The 17,521-nt window shown below is 39.9% G+C and overlaps 3 protein-coding genes and 1 non-coding gene across 4 annotated transcripts; 1 reads left to right on the top strand and 3 right to left on the bottom strand.

Moving 5' to 3' along the window:
- Window positions 1–4,992: 4,992 nt before the first annotated feature.
- her8a (hairy-related 8a) lies at window positions 4,993–6,929 on the bottom strand. The gene is made up of 4 exons (XM_076288373.1): window positions 6,713–6,929; window positions 5,995–6,090; window positions 5,637–5,715; window positions 4,993–5,543 (listed from the first exon to the last, which is right to left on the bottom strand). Exons 1-4 carry the CDS (start codon window positions 6,770–6,772, stop codon window positions 4,993–4,995), a joined length of 786 nt encoding a protein of 261 aa, XP_076144488.1. The 5' UTR covers window positions 6,773–6,929.
- Window positions 6,930–8,753: 1,824 nt separating this feature from the next.
- On the bottom strand, window positions 8,754–12,187 carry LOC143128053 (lysophosphatidic acid receptor 6). The gene is made up of 2 exons (XM_076289730.1): window positions 12,090–12,187; window positions 8,754–10,234 (listed from the first exon to the last, which is right to left on the bottom strand). Exons 1-2 carry the CDS (start codon window positions 12,133–12,135, stop codon window positions 9,195–9,197), a joined length of 1,086 nt encoding a protein of 361 aa, XP_076145845.1. The 5' UTR covers window positions 12,136–12,187; the 3' UTR covers window positions 8,754–9,194.
- A 761-nt stretch (window positions 12,188–12,948) lies between these two features.
- Window positions 12,949–13,020, top strand: trnaw-cca (transfer RNA tryptophan (anticodon CCA)). The gene has a single exon. It is a non-coding gene; the product is annotated as a tRNA-Trp (tRNA).
- Window positions 13,021–14,226: 1,206 nt separating this feature from the next.
- Window positions 14,227–17,000, bottom strand: tm4sf21b (transmembrane 4 L six family member 21b). Its single transcript, XM_076289729.1, has 5 exons — window positions 16,173–17,000; window positions 15,918–15,983; window positions 15,657–15,787; window positions 15,151–15,337; window positions 14,227–14,827 (listed from the first exon to the last, which is right to left on the bottom strand). Exons 1-5 carry the CDS (start codon window positions 16,362–16,364, stop codon window positions 14,819–14,821), a joined length of 585 nt encoding a protein of 194 aa, XP_076145844.1. The 5' UTR covers window positions 16,365–17,000; the 3' UTR covers window positions 14,227–14,818.
- Window positions 17,001–17,521: the final 521 nt, after the last annotated feature.

Raw genomic sequence — 17,521 nt, 5'->3', positions numbered from 1 at the left:
ACCTTTATCTCTACACACACACACACACACACACACACACACACACACACACACACATATACACACACACACAGACACACAGACGCACACACACACACACACACACAAAGGTGGAGTGTAAGAAAGACTTTTGTTGCCATTGTTGATATGACACTGCCATCTAGTGGTGCAATATATAGAGGTGACTGTGAAATACCTGCTACGTAGCCTAAACCTACTGAACAAAAGCTACCTCCTTTAATATAAGCTTCTGTCCACCCGTCTGGCCAGGCCATGGCAACACCCATAAGCACCACTTAATATACTTCACATAGTGGAGGCTCAGATCAAGACATGGCCAGAACACAGAGAACATCAAAAATGCACATCTTATCTCCTGTCCAAAAATGCAATCTTATCACCTGTCCAGCAGTTACAATGATTCTCCTGCATGTGGATGGAAAACATATACCAAAGTTCAAATTAGAGTTAAGATTATCCATAAACTCATTTATCACTTTGTTAAATTTAAGAGGATTTCAAATATAGAATTAAAACAGAGAGAGAGAGAGAGGCAGACATGGTTGTCCAAATATGGAATTCATCATAGTTTGATTTATATAACCACTGTTGGGAAGTAACAAGTTACATTGTAACGGAATTATGGAATTTAATTACAAAATAAACATAACTATAATCCATTATAATCCATCACAAATATTTGATTTCTTCCGTTTCGGACACAGCCTATATGACCTCAGAATGATCTCACAGTAAAAATATTTCTGAGGTCTGACTTTGTGGTGGCTGTTATTTCAAATTAAAGTATTATAATCTTAATTCATGTAATGAAGGATTTTAAAAGGAGTTTGACAGAAGTCAGTGTTGAGTACTGCTTTAAAGTTGACACTGCCAGGTTTAAACATTTGAAAATGGTTAACAGTTGAAACCATTCATTAGAAATGTATAAAGTAATAATACAAAAAAAATAATACACTACTTTGATAAAGTAATTGAAATACTTATACTACTATTACATTTTAAATAGTGTACCTTATAACCGTAATCTAATCCTTATAACCGTAATCTCAACACTGTATATAACTATGTAATTAAGTAAGTACATTTTTGTTATGAGCATTTATTTTCTGGCACGATGACTATGTAACTGCATGCCCTGATTTCACTGGAATAATAACAAAAACACAATTGTCCCCCTGTAGAAACTTACACTAAGAGGTGGCCAAATGATGAAAGCCATTGTGCATGGATGTGAATCCCATTGTTGGCATGCAATTGAAATTGAAAGCCTACAGTGAGATTATGTGTGTCAAGGTGCAGGCACATGAAATGCCAGCTCAGGCAAGTCATAGATATTTGACGTTTTTTCTAAAGCAATGCCGTCACCTATAATCTCTCATTTATACTGTAATAAATGTGTTTGATACCTCTTGTAGTCTCAGAATCACTATATATTCTCTTCTTCTACATTATTACAAGTATTACTAAAGACTACATGTGTCTTATTTGGAGAGGAAACCAATATAGATTATGACAGTCTGACATTCCTGCACAACTAGAAATGTATTTGTTTAACTGTGCCAGTTAATCCATTCCAAGTGTGACCCAAGTATGACTATGTAAACAAATATTTCTCAATTATAGGTTAAGCTCTGCTTTTTAAACTGAATTTCAAAATGCAGCAGAAATTATTTTTTTCTTTATTTTTCATTTTACACTCCATAAACCACTTCTCTAAGGTAATTGCTGAAAACAGTGGAAACTCTAGGGTGTTGTTCTCCACCATTGATAGGCTATTGCATCAAACACCTTTTGATACACTCAGTCAGGCATCCTCTCTAAGATGCGAAGAATTTGCAGACTTCTTCAAAAACAAAGTCATTTCTATAAGGGAGGCTATTGGTAACACAAGTAATATGTTTGATAGTACACCCAAAAACAGCCCCTCAAAATTAAGGTTCTTTAGCACTATTACTCAATCTGAGCTTGGTAAAATTATAACTCAAACCAGCTCCTCAACATGTGTTTTGGATCCAATCCCTACTAGATTCCTCAAAAATGTATATGATAGCTTAGCTCCCTTTATTCTCAAGGTAATAAATACCTCATTAGAAACAGGTATATTTCCAACTGCTTTTAAAACCGCTGTTGTGAAACCTTTACTAAAAAAGTCGAATCTTGACCATACCAATCTGAGCAACTACAGGCCTATATCAAATCTACCGTTCCTGAGCAAAGTACTTGAAAAAGTCGTTTGTAATCAGTTAAATACCTTCCTCAACGAAAACAGTATCCTTGAAAAATTCCAATCAGGTTTTAGATCAAATCACAGCACAGAAACGGCTCTAGTAAAAATAGTCAATGATCTTAGACTGGCTACTGACTTAAACAAAGTCTCAATCCTTATTCTTCTGGATTTGAGTGCGGCATTTGACAGCATTGATCATAGCATCCTAATTCACCACCTTGCGAAGTGGGTGGGTCTCTCTGATAATGCTCTAAACTGGTTTCAAACCTACATTACTGGCAGAGATTTTTATATCAGTCTAGGAGATCATGTGTCTGAAAAACATGACCTGCCTTTTGGTGTGGCCCATGGGAGCTGCCTTGGTCCCCTGCTATTTTCCCTATATATGCTTCCGTTGGGAAACGTCATAAGTCAGCATAATGTAAACTTCCATAGCTACGCGGATGATACCCAATTGTATATTTCTGTGGAGCCAACTAACCCAGATGGCCTTTGCTCCCTCACTGCATGCCTAACCTCCATTAATCAGTGGATGAGCAAAACAATTTTGAAACTAAATGATGACAAAACAGAGGTACTTTTAGTTGGACCAAAACTAAAGCGAGACATTGTTCTTAGTAATCTGGGGAACTTGGCGCACCAGGTCAAACCAAAAGTAACAAGCCTCGGTGTCATCTTAGATGCAGAGTTAAGTTTTAAGCCCCATATCAGTAAAGTTACTCAGACAGCCTATTTCCACCTGAGAAACATTGCCAAAGTGCGGCCCTTTTTAACTCAACAAGATGCAGAAAAACTAATTCATGCCTTTATCACTAGCAGGCAAGACTACTGCAATGCACTTTTCACTGGTCTTCCCAAAAAACATCTAAAGAAATTGGCACTTATACAGAACTCTGCGGCTAGACTTTTAACTAAGACCAAGAAGAGATCACCCCTGTGTTGGCTGAACTGCACTGGCTCCCTATTTTCTATAGAATTGATTTTAAGGTTATGTTAATTACTTACAAAGCTCTGAATGGCATAGCACCTTCATATATCTCTGAGCTTTTAATATCTTATCAACCACAAAGGAAACTTAGATCATCCAATTCTAATCTTTTAATCGTACCCAAAGTGCTTCACAAGTAAAGTGGAGAAGCTGCTTTTATCCATTACGCCCCAAAACTATGGAACACCCTGCCTCTGAACATCAAGCAGGCGAGTTCAGTAAATATTTTTTAAAAAGATCTGAAAACATACCTGTACAGGAAAGCTTTTAGTTAACTCATCTTATCCTGTAGACCAGTGTTTCCCCAAACTTTTTTTCTGGGGACCCACTTTTTAAAAATGACAGACCATCGCGACCCATTTCACTTCAGATCTAACATGCAACCTGCATGCAACCACCAATATTTAATTTATTAGACAACATAAATTGTGCTGGTGACCCAAATAAAATCTCCTGCGACCCACCTGTGGGTCGCGACCCAGTCTTTGGGAAACACTGCTGTAGACTACTTTTTCAGATTATTCTACATCTGCTGCCATTGGAGGGCGCAGCCAGCCAGAAGCAGATGGGCTCCCCCTATTAAGTCAGGTTCTGCTCAAGGTTTCTTCCTGGAATATCGGAGTTTTTCCTTGCCACAGTTGCCATATGGCGTGCTTATGGGGGGTAAAGGGTTAAGGCCGCCAGTCTTATGACATGTTATTTTCTATATTTTTGATATGTTGCTGAGTGGATCATAAACGGCCCCAACAATGAAGAAAAGTGATTGATAATGACTGACTGACTATTATTGTGTTACATGCTTCAAATGTAAAGCACTTTGAGCTGCATTCTGTGTATGAAAGGTGCTATACAAATAAAGCTTATTATTATTATTATCATTTAATCATCACAACATGTGTTTATGGAAATAACCAACACTGTGATTGAGATCTTGTCTTGTGATCATTACAAGAAAAAAAAGACATTTCCAACACTCAAACACAATTCAAATGATGTTTAACTCTGTCTTCAATATGAGGTACCATTTCCACTTCTTTCTTCTTGTAATGTACAAGGATGAAGTTCTCAGTGTCTATCGTAGCATCTGCAGAAGCCTGCAGCCTGTCCTATAGAAATGTATAATGTTCCTTGTTGTCCAACAAGAACCAGCAACCTAAGTACAACAAATGTCATCCCTCAAAGGATGTAGTACACAAAAAGAAATTTCATACACTTCACAAACAGAGAACAGAAACAGAGATACATAAGGAAGACAAAAAACAATTAAAAACTTGCAAAGGGGGGTCTTTAAAAAGTTATGTTGTTTAGAAAATATTACATTGAAATGAATGAAATGCATTTGGAGTAGTCACTTTATAAGATAACCAAATACAGAGAGAGTCTAGCCATTCAAAAGGAGGTTGGAGGTCTGTGCTGTGTCATTCGTCCCACATTCACTGCATTGTCACCGAGAGCACTCTGCCCTCATTTAGTCTGAGAAAAACAAGGCAAATGAATACACTGCAGTTAAAATTAAGCTACAAGCCCTTTTGGGACACCTGACCCAGCTACTATTTCTTGTCCATTCAGAGATCCCAAGTCCCGGTGCTTAATTCTCCCAGGAGATATGAGTGTAATGGAAAATTGCAGAGAGGAGGTGGGCTGTGATGAGAGGTGTGTGTGTGTGTGTGTGTGTGTGTCTGTGTGTCTGTGTGTGTGTGTGTGTGGTGTGTTTGTGTGTGTGTGGGGAGGGCGTAGAGATGAGGTCCTTGCCCACTCACCAAGGCCTCCACATTGAGGGATCCCCCCCTGGGAAGAACGGGGGCAGGGCAGGGGGAGCTTGTCCTGGATGGCCACCGGGGGAGGGGGGGCTCAAGGGGGAGGGCCCCTCCCTGACTGGACCACTGGCCCGTCCCTCATTCAGCTGGGGAATTCCAGGGGAGGGGTGGGGCGTGCTGGGGCCCCGGGATGTTGGAGGAGGGGAGGGCGAGGAGCGCAGGGCAAGAGAGGGGTGTTGCTGCTGAGACCCAGCAGACAGGGGAGCGGGGGCGGGGGAGGGGGAGGGGGAGGGAGAGGGGGAGGGAGAATGGGGGCTGTTGCTACGGACACTGCTGTTGGAGCCTGGGCTACTATTTCCAGCACCCAAGGCCACGCTCTCGCCACTGACATGGGGCAGGGACTTGAGTAGATGGTTGAGAAGCCGGGCACCAAGGGTCTTGTCCATGCCAGGGCAGCTAAGGAGCAGGTTATGGACCTCGTGCATGCACTGTATGTAGCCACTGCCGTAACGCTGACGGGATTCAAAGTTCATGGTGGAGCCAGAGCCCCCTGCATGATACAGAAGGGAAAATAAAGGGAGTTATTGAGGAAATGCGTAATGAAACAACAACGCCATGACACCGTAAAGTCACCCATTCTCACCTGCTCCATAGCCCCGCTGCAAACCCTCCATATGCTGGACTGTAATTTCCAGAACATCTGCCTTCTCCAGTTTGGATTGCTTTAAATAAAATAAAGAGCATTGCTGTTATCAGCGTTTTCCTTTCTACAACATACTTCAGGAAATAGTGTGAAAATAACAATGAAATGAAAATTCTAAATGAAAAGTGTACTACTCTCTGTTATACCGTTGCAAATGGTATGCAAAAAGTTAGTTTGTTTGTCTGTCTCTCTCTGTGCGTGTTTGTGTGTGTGTGTGTGTGTTGAGAGAGAGAGAGAGAGAGAGAGAGAGAAAGAGAGAGAGAGCTGAGAGCTGTGTGCCAGAAGTAGGCCTACTAACATCCAAGTTGTAAGCATCCACCATGATACCCTTCAGCTGCTCAAGACTGCAGTTTATTCTCTCCCGGCGTTTTTTCTCAATGAGAGGTTTTCGCAGCTAACAAGAGAGAAAAAGTTGAATTCAGTTCAAATTCAAATACATTTTGGTTGACCTAGAGGTTTGATTAAAAGGGCACCTTGAAACATAATTGGATAACTTCATGAAAACCTTTTCTGAATTATATATGGCTATATCAATGTAAAGTGTTTCCATCTAGTGGTCAACCAAACCTCTTATGTATTGTTTTTTAGTCAGTAATTCTATGCAATCCACGAGCGCCCCCTAGAGAAATTTACCCATATAGACACGAGGAGACAATCGTGGTACTTTTCTACAGGGGGTTGAAAACATCAATTCAGAAAGCTAGGCTATTCACTAAATGTGCTAAATAAATGTAATGTCAAAATCATTGTAAAAATCAAACTCATTGAAAATCTGTCCATGCATTAACCTAGACAGTCCTCTCAGAAATAGCGCTTCCAAACTTCAGTTGCGCCAAACTTAACAATAAAGTTCGTTCGTCCGAGATAGTTTAGACTTTTGTGCAGGTTGTGGCCCCAATAAAGTAAACTGGAACTATGCGTATGCCTAAGTATAAACTAACTATTTTGTTTCCCCAAGTGAACCATATAAGCTTTGAAGAATATGTTAATAACATGTGGCTTAGGCTACTTCTTACCTTGCGTTCTTCTTTATTGTTGTTCTTCTCAGGGACATTTCCCATGTTTGATGCCGTCATTGTAAGAATCCTCGGCTTTATAATGCGCCAAACGCTCTGGACTTACTTAGGCCTACCTCTCTGCCCAGACCAAAAAGACACCTTTGAGGATGTTTTGAGGGTGAGTAAAACATATAACAGACGCGACGAAATGTAGGCTAAATATCCCATTTACACACGTTTTATTTAGCCTATAGACCTCCCCCTCATGCCTCCTCCCATAGCAATTAACATGATAATATGGGTAGCTCAAGTCGCACACTTTCCCACAGTCAGTGAGGGCAGGTTTAGGGGAGGCAGGTCCACGCACTGAAAAACTATGTGTCCTAGGCTAGTCTACTGATTTATCAGAGGGTGGGTAAGAGTCAATAGGCCTAGTGCTGTTCACATAATTTGTCCCAAGTTGAACTTGCTTATAGGCCTAAATGCTTTAGCCTATAGGCTACACAAAATGTTCCACGATTAAGCCTCATATGATTTGTTTTAAGATGCAGTGGGCGTGTTTAATTTGGCAACGTTTTGGCTGTGCATCCTTGAGACTTGAAAAGTCAGCACAGCCGAAAGCCAAATTACAAACGTAGGTTCACCACAAGAAATGGTGCGGTTTTTTCCCGTGACCAGCGTTTCCTCCTCCCGATCCACCAATGAAGAGGAGCGAAAAGTGCGAACAGTGAGCTAGTGTTTCGAAGCGCTTAATGTAGGGTTTCCCGTAGGCCTAATTAGATCAGCCTTCCTTTTTAACTCTCCTTGCACTTATGGCTTATTTAGGCCTATTGTCTTCGCTTCTACGGACACACTCCAATGAAGCGCGCTAAGAGCCTTTTCTATTCTTGTGCTGCTGAAGAATGGCTGGGTGTTAAAACGTTAATGGCCGCCTTAAGCATTTAAATCCGAATTAGTTTTTCTTTTTCTTTTTGAAGAGATTCAAATCGGCATGGGTTTAGCAACGTCACATTAACACTGTGAGGAGAGGTGACTATTTGAAATTGCAGCCTAATGGACTATATTCAATAACTGAGCCTATAAATAATGATGATGTCCTTAGTTTGCCCGTGCTACTTCACACATGCGGTCGGGCGCATTTTCAAAAATGAGGTCAAAAACTTCTCAGGCTTTTTTGTGTGATGCAAAGAGGCTGCCTTTAAAGACTCGTGCACACCCTCTTGCACTTCATATTTTCTACTTTCACTGCAGTACTGCTTTTGCACATTGTGGACTGAACTTGCTATAGATAGGCTAAGTCAAATTTAGGCTATTTGTTTATTTTATGTAACTGGCATATGTGTATAATTTTACATTATAATTAGGCCTATATGACATTTCTGCTAGTAATTTAATATCTCCAGTGTGCTTGTCTGTACATTGTGAACATTGTGTGTTTTGTAGCACAATCATTGGAGATCCACTACTAACCTACTTTATTTATTGTGAACTCTGTGGATAGTTCACACACACTTTCACTTCTTCACACACTTTCACATCTTTTGTTACTTTGCTACTGCTTTTGCATTTGCATGTCCCCCTACTCCTACATTAAGTCTAATGTTTTACTCTCTGAGAATCCAGTGTCCTCACGTGTGTGGTACGTGACAGTGTGGAAAAGACTTGCCTTAATTTGACTTCACTTTCAACAATGACAGTAAAATCAAGAAACTTAAAATGGCTTATTACTTACATGACAAAATGTCCTAAATGAGCTTGCTGACCTATCTGTATAATACTAATTTGGGTTAGTCTGTGCATAAAAAATGTGTTATCTAAATAAAGACAACTACTACCTTTAGACTAACGAGAAGTGCTGTGGTTGCGGTATATTTTGTTTTGAGTCATATGCAGCAGTACTAGTTGGTGAGAAATATTGTTTTATAAGTCTTGTGGCTAGCTTCGTATTTTCTGGTACAAAAAGAGACTATAAAACACTTTTGGTTGTTGTTATGTTATTAGACAAAAGCTTTTATCCATAAGGCAACTTGCAAAACACATTTGATGGGAAAATGCTTAATTATTATTATTAGAATAAACCATGTTTTATTATTTTAAGTAGAACTTGTAACAAATACACTAAACAGTGGGTCTCTTTACATTCTCAATTGATATGCTGAAGCTGTCATACAGCTCAGGCAGAATGGCTAAAACAGAACAGCACCTGGTCATTGCACCATAGAGGTACCAGAAACAAAGAGAGTCTCGATTGCAGTGTTTTGCTGCTGATATAAGGCAACTAAAGGTCATGAGAGGAAAGGAGAGGTAGAGAGGGGAGATGTAAAGATTACAGTCATTCAGAGGAGGACTTCCTGTAACGATTTGAAATCAACAGAAGCATTCTTTGGCCAAATATAATTTCACCCCAAGTGTCTCTGGGATGGAATGACAGGAGCAGCATGAGCAAGGTGCTCATGCACGGGTGGGCCTGATAGCTGACGGACAGCATGAGCAAAGCAGTTCAGGTGTTGAGGGGCCCCCTGGAGCGATTGTTCTCATCTGCGCTTTGGCCTTGCATGGGCAACATCTGCCGTAGTGCGTCCAGGTCCACTTTTTGGCGAAAGGTCTCAGTGGTGAAGTAGTAGGCCAGAGGGTCCAGCATGGCATTGAGACAGGCCACCATTAGGCTATAGTGATAGCTGGACATCAGACTGCATGGGATGGACCTCTGATTCAGGTAGATCAACAACAAGCTGAGATGATAGGGCAGAAAACAGCAGAGGAAGATGACCAGGCACGTGGCAATCAACCTCTGGATCTTTCGGCTGTCCACAAGCTCTGTCTGAGCGGCTTGGCTGTGGTTGATGGCCCGGATTAACCCCCAGGAGCTGACTAGCATCACTAGCAGTGGGACGCCAAAGCCCACCGTGAGACTGGAGATGATGGCAATGGTCTGAGTAGCATAGACGGGGAAACTCCCAAAACACCGTGTCTGGTTCTGGTTGTCCCGTGGTTTGGTGAGGTAGATGGGCAAGCTTGCACCAATTGTCATTATCCAGACACCAAGGCAAATGACCGGCGCCTTTTTGCGGACCTCACGGACACGGCTGGACATCGGGAAGCAGACAGCTAAACAGCGGTCAATGCTCGTGCAGCTCAGTAGGAAGATGCTACCATACATGTTGATCAGAAGCATCATCCCCATGATCTCACACAGGCTCTGAGGCAATATCCGGAATCCAAGATGATAATAGATCCGCACAGGCAGTGTGCAAACCAAGCACAGGTCAGCCAAGGCCAGGTTGGTCATGTAAACAGTGGTCTGGGAGCGTGTTTTGGTGTTGCAAAAAAACACCACCAGAGCAATGAGGTTAAGGATAAGGCCGGCAACAAAGATCAGCACATACACGCCTACAAAAATCAATTCTTCTCTTGGCTCAGTTTGGTTCATACACTTCTCCCACAGAGTCTGTTGGGTAGCGTTGGACATCATGGTGTCCTGCAAACTGTCAAAAGCCTTCACTGGACTTTGGTGAAAAGAAGAAGAACCAGGCATGGAAACTGAAAACAGAACGACAGTTTTGTTGATTTTGAAGATATGTAATCTTTGTATGAAATTACCAAGGAGTATCATTTAAAATTGTAACTAGATGTACCGCAGAGCGGTACAAATATGACCGCCGCCCAGTCCAGCACATTTTTTCCACAAAAATAAATCACGCTGAAAGGTCTATATAATTCTCTGTATCACTAAATTGCATTATCCACACTCAATTCTCACTGATATCTGCTAGACAACAAGTACCAAAACATGATTAGTTCATAGATTTCACATGTAAAATTCATTTTATACAACCCCACCTCCATCTTGCCTGTTCATAATTCTGAGAAATTCTTGAATTGTGTGCATGTACATGTTTATGTTATGTGTGTGTGTGTGTGTGTGTGTGTGTGTGCGTGCTTGTGTGTGTGCCTGCGTATGTGCCTGTGCATGCAAGCGTACATATGTCTACTGTGTGAGTATGTGTCATACTTATGATTACTGTGAATGTATGTGTGTGTGTGTGTGTATCTGTTTGTGCACATGGGTGCACATGAAATGGGTTAATATGACCCCTGGAGGCAAACGTACGGAAAAAAACACTAAATGTACACATACATTATTTTATTGTAAGGCCCCCCATGAACGAAAGTACACAAAACTTGGCATGCATTCGGAGGGTGTCATAATGATCCTACACTTTTAATTTTGTGCAGTTTTGACCTTGTCAGCCAGAGATATTGTGATGAAAACACCTAATTTTTTGCTTTTTAATTTTTAACTAGGTGGCGCTATACATGAAATAAGTGGTAATGGGTTGGGTTGACATGCCCCCTTAAGACCAACATACATAAAAAAGGTGGACCTCCTAGGCCTTACGGTTCTCGAGATATTCACAGAAAACTGTCTCCGGCCACCTACAGGCCAGTTGGTGTATAGTAACATAAATTAATTTATTGTGTGGCCCCCCATGAACGGAATTTCACGAAACTTGGCGTGCATACAGAGGGTGTCATAATGATCCTACACTTCCAATTTTGTGCAGTTTTGACTATGTTAGGTCACAGATACCTGTGATTACAACACCTCATTTTTACTTTTTTGTGTTTAACTAGGTGGCGCTATACATGAAATGAGTGGTTATGGAATGGGTTGACATGGCCCCTTGAGATCAACATACAAAAAAAATGGTCCTCCTAAACCCTACGGTTCTCGAGATATTCACAGAAAACTGTGTCTGCCCTACCCTCCTTTCGGGGTGTCCAGTCCAGCGGGGTGGCTACAGATCAAATAGAAAAACGATGGTTCCATGCTATCCATGTGGGGTTACATGCCCACCAAGTTTCGTGTACCCCGGTCTTTCAGTGTCCCGGGAATCATTGATGGAAATTTGGGCATGCGAAAAAAAAAAAAAAAAAAATCTGACTAAACCTATAACCTAAATAATAATATATCTAAGTTTTAGTGTGTGTAGAACCAACAACTAAGTTTTAATTTTCACGTTTATGACTGACAACAGTCCTTGTGTGCATATTTTTTTGGGAAAGATTTTTAGTGACTTAACAAATACAAGAGAAAATTGACAGAATATTGGCAAAGGCTCTGTTACCCAAAATAACTCCAATTATGGGACAAAAACACAGAAATGTAGTTGCAAAGCATTTTTTAATGTCCAAAATAGCCTACATTCCTGCAAAAGAACTGTAATATCCTCAAAACCTACTGTTTTGAATATTTGTAAGGGTTTGGTCTGTCAACGACTTTACTTTATCATCATATCATCTTAAATTGTGACTCAACGACAAGTGTTCTTTCTTTTAAACAGATGAACGAATAATCTAAGAACAGAAAAGGGTGCATGTAAAATAAACTTACCAAATGAACACTTGTTTTCCAAATTATTAAATGATGTAGGCTTCATAAAATAGCGTATTGCTGTGTCTTCTCTCAACTGACATAATGTTACTGATGAGTTGACAAACAACTCAGGAAATCCTTCTGAAAAAAAAAAAAACGTATGCAAGTAGGCTACCAGCTCCCAGCCCACTTCTTGACACATTGTGCACTTCAACACCCACCATTTCCACTCGTCTCTTTTACACAAATGAGTCATTTCAAACTTTAAACTTTTACCACAGTAGCCTGAACTGCGAATTCAGATGCATGTGCACATAACCTGGCTGCAAACACAATAACAACGAAATTGCCATGAACCTTTAGGCTTCTTTGAAATAGTAGCTTACAGAATTGATTTACCATTTGTGTTGCATGCAGACTGTCAACTTGCGTGCTGCATTTGCATGCGTCGGTCTATTGTCTATTTCGAGTAGCCTAGTCTCGAAGTTTCATGGGGAAGTGTGCTTCGCACATGAACATCCGTCTAGCCAACCAAGGTGCAATTGAAATAACGCATTAAACGTAAAATAACGCATTTGTCGAAACTGATCACACTCAAGTGCAGTGCGTGCATTCATGTTAGGATGGCAATCCTAACATGAATGCACTGCAATGAATGCACTGCAATAGGTCTGACTGCTTTACTTAAATCGCTTTGGCAAATTGTTCAGCTTTCGCAGCTAAAACACATGAAAAAAATCGATTGGAATTGCATCGTGTGACATTGAATTATATAGAGTCCAAGCACACTCCACATGTAGGCTATTCAATTTCTCGAAGAATAAAAACGACACGATGACCGGAAGTTCTTGTCCAGCATTTTCTTCCTTTATGCGCAGACCTCGTGGCGCAACGGTAGCGCGTCTGACTCCAGATCAGAAGGTTGCGTGTTCAAATCACGTCGGGGTCAAATTGTTTTGTCTCCATTGCTTATGTTGTTAATGTGAATAGTCTACGTATTGTTGCTTATTTTTCAGTTAATGTATGAGAGGTATGGATGCAACGAAAGCTTTCATCCAATACTTAAAATGGCATAAGCCATTAAATGTCTGCATTCATATTGTGGACATGCAGACTGTTGTCAAAAATATATAGGCTAAACTAGCCAATGTCACTTCAACACAACATGTTGACACAACTTTGTGAGCAGGAAGTAACAGGACTACCCTAATGTTTTCTTAAACATATAGGGTAGGCTGCTACAGAAAGCACAGACTAGTTATCACAATTGTAATGGAAATTATGGGTATTTGAAATATTGCCCAAACAGGATGGACTAAAAAGTAGCCTACTGATCTGGTTGAGTTCATTTAGCAAATGGAGTCCAGAAATGCATCAAACGCAACACCATTCCAAAAAAAATTCCACAATTTAAACAGAAGAACTGATATTGGGAAATGTATAGCCTATACTGTGTTGAAATTTAGTGAATATGTGTGTGTATAAAATAGGCCTATTGTGTGATGGTTGACGGTGTTAGTGTTGTTGGTTCAATATGGAATAGATCGAACAGCCTACCTGTATCCCCCTAATTCCTCTCAATTTAGTATCTCGTGAATTTCATATATTGTGAAAAATAAAGATGCATTTGTATTTGTACAAATTGTGTACTGGTCTTCTGTGGAACCAGAACAAACTGGTTTTAAAAAGGTGGTGGCTGTTAGGTGGTACTAGGCCTAGTAGTTTTGCTGTCCCATTACACCACTAAAGTTTTCTTTTTTTTGTCCACTCCAACACAAAATCTAAAGGCTTAATTCTAGCAGTAGACTATATGGTGCTAATTTAGGCCTTCTTAATTATATTATATCAACATAAGGAATATGAATAAACCCTATTTTATGCAAATATTTAAGATATACTGATGGCTACATTATATCATATATATCTTTCAACAGATGTATATCCACTGGAAATGATGACATTTTTAAGACTGTTTAATTTGAACATAACTTTAACTCTAATTCCCATACATCCACGGTCACAGCATTTGAGATTTTGTGTGTGTGTGCGTGTGCGTGTGCGAGTGCACGCGCGTGTGTGTGTGTGTGTGATTAGTAGGACCTTAGTGGCATAACCTATGTTTGAAACACATTTAGAACACCCCATTTGACAGAATGAATTTTATTTATAAAAACATAGCTAAAAACATTTTTTCAAAAACCATTGATCAACAACTAAAACAAAAAATGCATAAACAAATTAAGAGTTTGGTTTCAAAATGCTATATCCATTTTTAAAAACATGAATACATCATGTTATTTAATTGTGTATCTCAGGTAATATCAATAACATTTCAGTTGTGTTGTTTTGATTTGAAATCAAATCAAATACTCAATTACAGTTCTACTGAAATTACTTGTAAAATGTAAAAAAAAATGATTAATGAAAATGCATTAAACTGGAGGATATAGCGTTTTGAAACCAAACTCTTTAAATTTAGGCCCCATTGAGGTCTGTTAGACTACTGACAGCAGCACATTCTGAATTCAAATAAAAGGCAAGAAATATAAATATACAAAAATGGATCCAACCACTTTACATTTCGTACATGCACAATATTATGAGCAACAATTAGGCTATCAAGTATAATTTACTAAAAATGTGTTATACAGTCACTGTCTTGAAGCTTCAAAATTCCATTCAGCTGTCAGTCATTCAGTCACATATTTTGGGTGAAGTGTGTCTTCTGAGGGCTCTTCTTCATTCCTTCATTCGTCCTGAAAGAAATCACAAAACTCAGACTACTGCACAAGTGTTTCTTTTTTCTTTCAAGAAATACATGATTCATGTAATTCATGTATTTTCTTAACAATCAGCACAGAGAAGGAATGTACACACATTTTTTACTTCTTCAAAAAGGACATAATATTGATGCTGTTATATTTACTCTAACCTGATCTACAAAGACTTTATCCAAAAAATGAATTTGTCATTAAAAATGTAAAATGTAAGGCTAGAAAAAGGACAACCCCCCAGTCCAAACGACATTTACCGATGTGTTATTAATCCATATGAATTTCTACTGCCTGCATATCCTTACCTCTTTGCCTCTGCATGTTCCACAAAGGCAGCCGAAGAGACCGTTGACCATCTGGAAGCCACACAGGCCCAACTCCAGGCAAGCTGTAGCCAGGAGGACTGCGAACAGGGCAACGTTGAACTCCACAACATTTTTAGGCTCAGTACACAAACTCCAGGAGTCTGGATCGGACAGGTACGTTCCATTACTGCAGAACAAACGGGGAGAAGGGGGGGAAGTGTTATGCATAAGACACCACCATGATACAGAATACAGAAGCTGAAATCAATCAACAACATTACTAAATGCAATGTAACATCTGTAATGCTATGTAATAGAATGTGCTAACAATTGTAACGCAATACAAATGAATGTTAGACAGGCTGCTTTGATGCTTGGCAAGACTATGCCATGGTCATTGCAAACATTGTAACATTTTCTAAAAGGCACACATGAAATATTCCTTTAAAGTCCAAGTTAGACATAGCTCATCTTATTAGTAATAAAATCAATATTGATTCTCATACTTGTCAAATGGCCTGCCCCATTTTCCCCCGAACAAGCAAACGGGCCCTTTCGACAGGCCTAGAGCAGCCACACTCATGCTGTACAAAGCACCGACCACACCAAGCGCTGCAAACCCAATGGACAGAAACATCTGCGGAAGGAACACATGAACATTACTGCTTGAATTACGATAGGCTTTTGACACTCTTTGAGTAACGAGTATTGTGGCACAATCTGAAATGAGCTGAAACACAAGAGTCCAGTATTAGAAGGACACATACCCCACAGCGATTGGCACAGCAGCCTACCTTCCCGGTCAAGTGAATATGGATGGCTGGTACAAGAACCTAGAACAGATAAATATTGACACTTAAAAGGGTTTTCTTTCTCCAAAGTGAAAAGTTAAAACCAGTTTCCAGTCATGTTTAATTCAGAAACATTGTGAAGCAAATAATGAATGGTCATCCGTTGTGCATAGTTAAAGTCAGAAGAAAAATGAAAGCCGTGAAAACATAATAGTATAATCCGGTACTCACCATAATACCACCGCCAAGCAATCCCCCCATGTAGGTCACCTCTGGTGTGAGTGTTACGATATTCAACTCATTACTCTGAGCATATGTTGTTTTCCAGTCGGGGAAAAACAGTAGAATGTTGCAAATGATCGATATCAATGCCAGTGGATACAGAACCACTGCAATGCATTTGGCACACTTTCCTGTACACATCTTTAAGAAATTGTATGAGCACTCCTGAGATGAAATGGATGTCCAATAAAAAGGCGAGTGGAAATATCAACAGTGTGTTCCCGAGTTGTATTCTTCTTTCTCCGTGACCTGTGTGATGGACAACTGCTCAAATGGAAAGGACAGTGAACTGTTTATATAGTGGGTTTATGACTAGGTGCGTGGGGAGGGGGGTGATAAGAGTGAACCTATGCCTTATGCCACACCTGAATGGAAACATCACTGGTTGGTTTATCAAACCCATAAAACTTGTGCTGATAATCTGATCAAGTAGTTCCATTTCATAGAAGTGAGCAAAGGTGTAGAAGAAGGGAAACTTGGAGAGAGGAAAGAGTAGAGGGATAAAAGAAACACAAAATCATTCCAATGAGACATTTTGTGTCCCCCTGGTGGGTGCAAAGGTCATCCAAGGGTACACAAACGGTTTTATCTAACAGTATCGATTAACCCTTTAAGCTGCTAGTTCTTACAACATGCTGTTTCAGTTTGACAATTTAATTCAGCAGAATGAGTCATTGTGTGTGTCACAGTGTGTGCTACCTGGGAAATCAAATTTATATCCTTGACCTTGTTAGCCCCTTGATCTGCTGCCATAGCAACAGAAACATTTCAGATATACCCTCGGATATATACCTATCGGGGTTGTACTTCTGAGGGGCTTCCCCACCCTCACCCATTGGATAGCCTGGGGCATGCCTAGAACGAGATTTATGTTTAGAGAATTAGATGGCGCACCGTTTAAACACTGATATGTGGATGTGAAATCTTTAACAATGATATATTAAAACTGTTGCTCACACCAGGACCTACATACAGTTAAATCCAAAGTAAAATGTTATGTCTTGAACATACAGTATAACCATACACAGTATGCAGTAAAATCCTTAAACTGTTATTCCAGATTTTTACTATTAAACAGATAAAGGGAAAATATTAAGAATGTAGCATTTGGAATATATAGAAATATGTGATGCAAGACATATGTACACCAACAGCATTACTGTTTTTGCAGCAAAGGGCAGTTTATGCTGAAAACATGGTATGTGTATTGGGCTCAGGTATTTGTAATTAAATTGCTAACATACATTATAAAAATATTTATAAATTGTTTGCCTACTACACATAACCTAGTTTTGGCT

Source organism: Alosa pseudoharengus, unplaced genomic scaffold (genome assembly GCF_046254945.1).
Source record: "Alosa pseudoharengus isolate Yale_2024_CS ecotype anadromous, Long Island Sound unplaced genomic scaffold, YU_APseudo_1.1 YU_APseudo_1.1_scf_17, whole genome shotgun sequence".
NCBI lineage: Eukaryota > Metazoa > Chordata > Actinopteri > Clupeiformes > Clupeidae > Alosa > Alosa pseudoharengus.
This window is presented reverse-complemented; position numbering and strand designations above follow the sequence as displayed.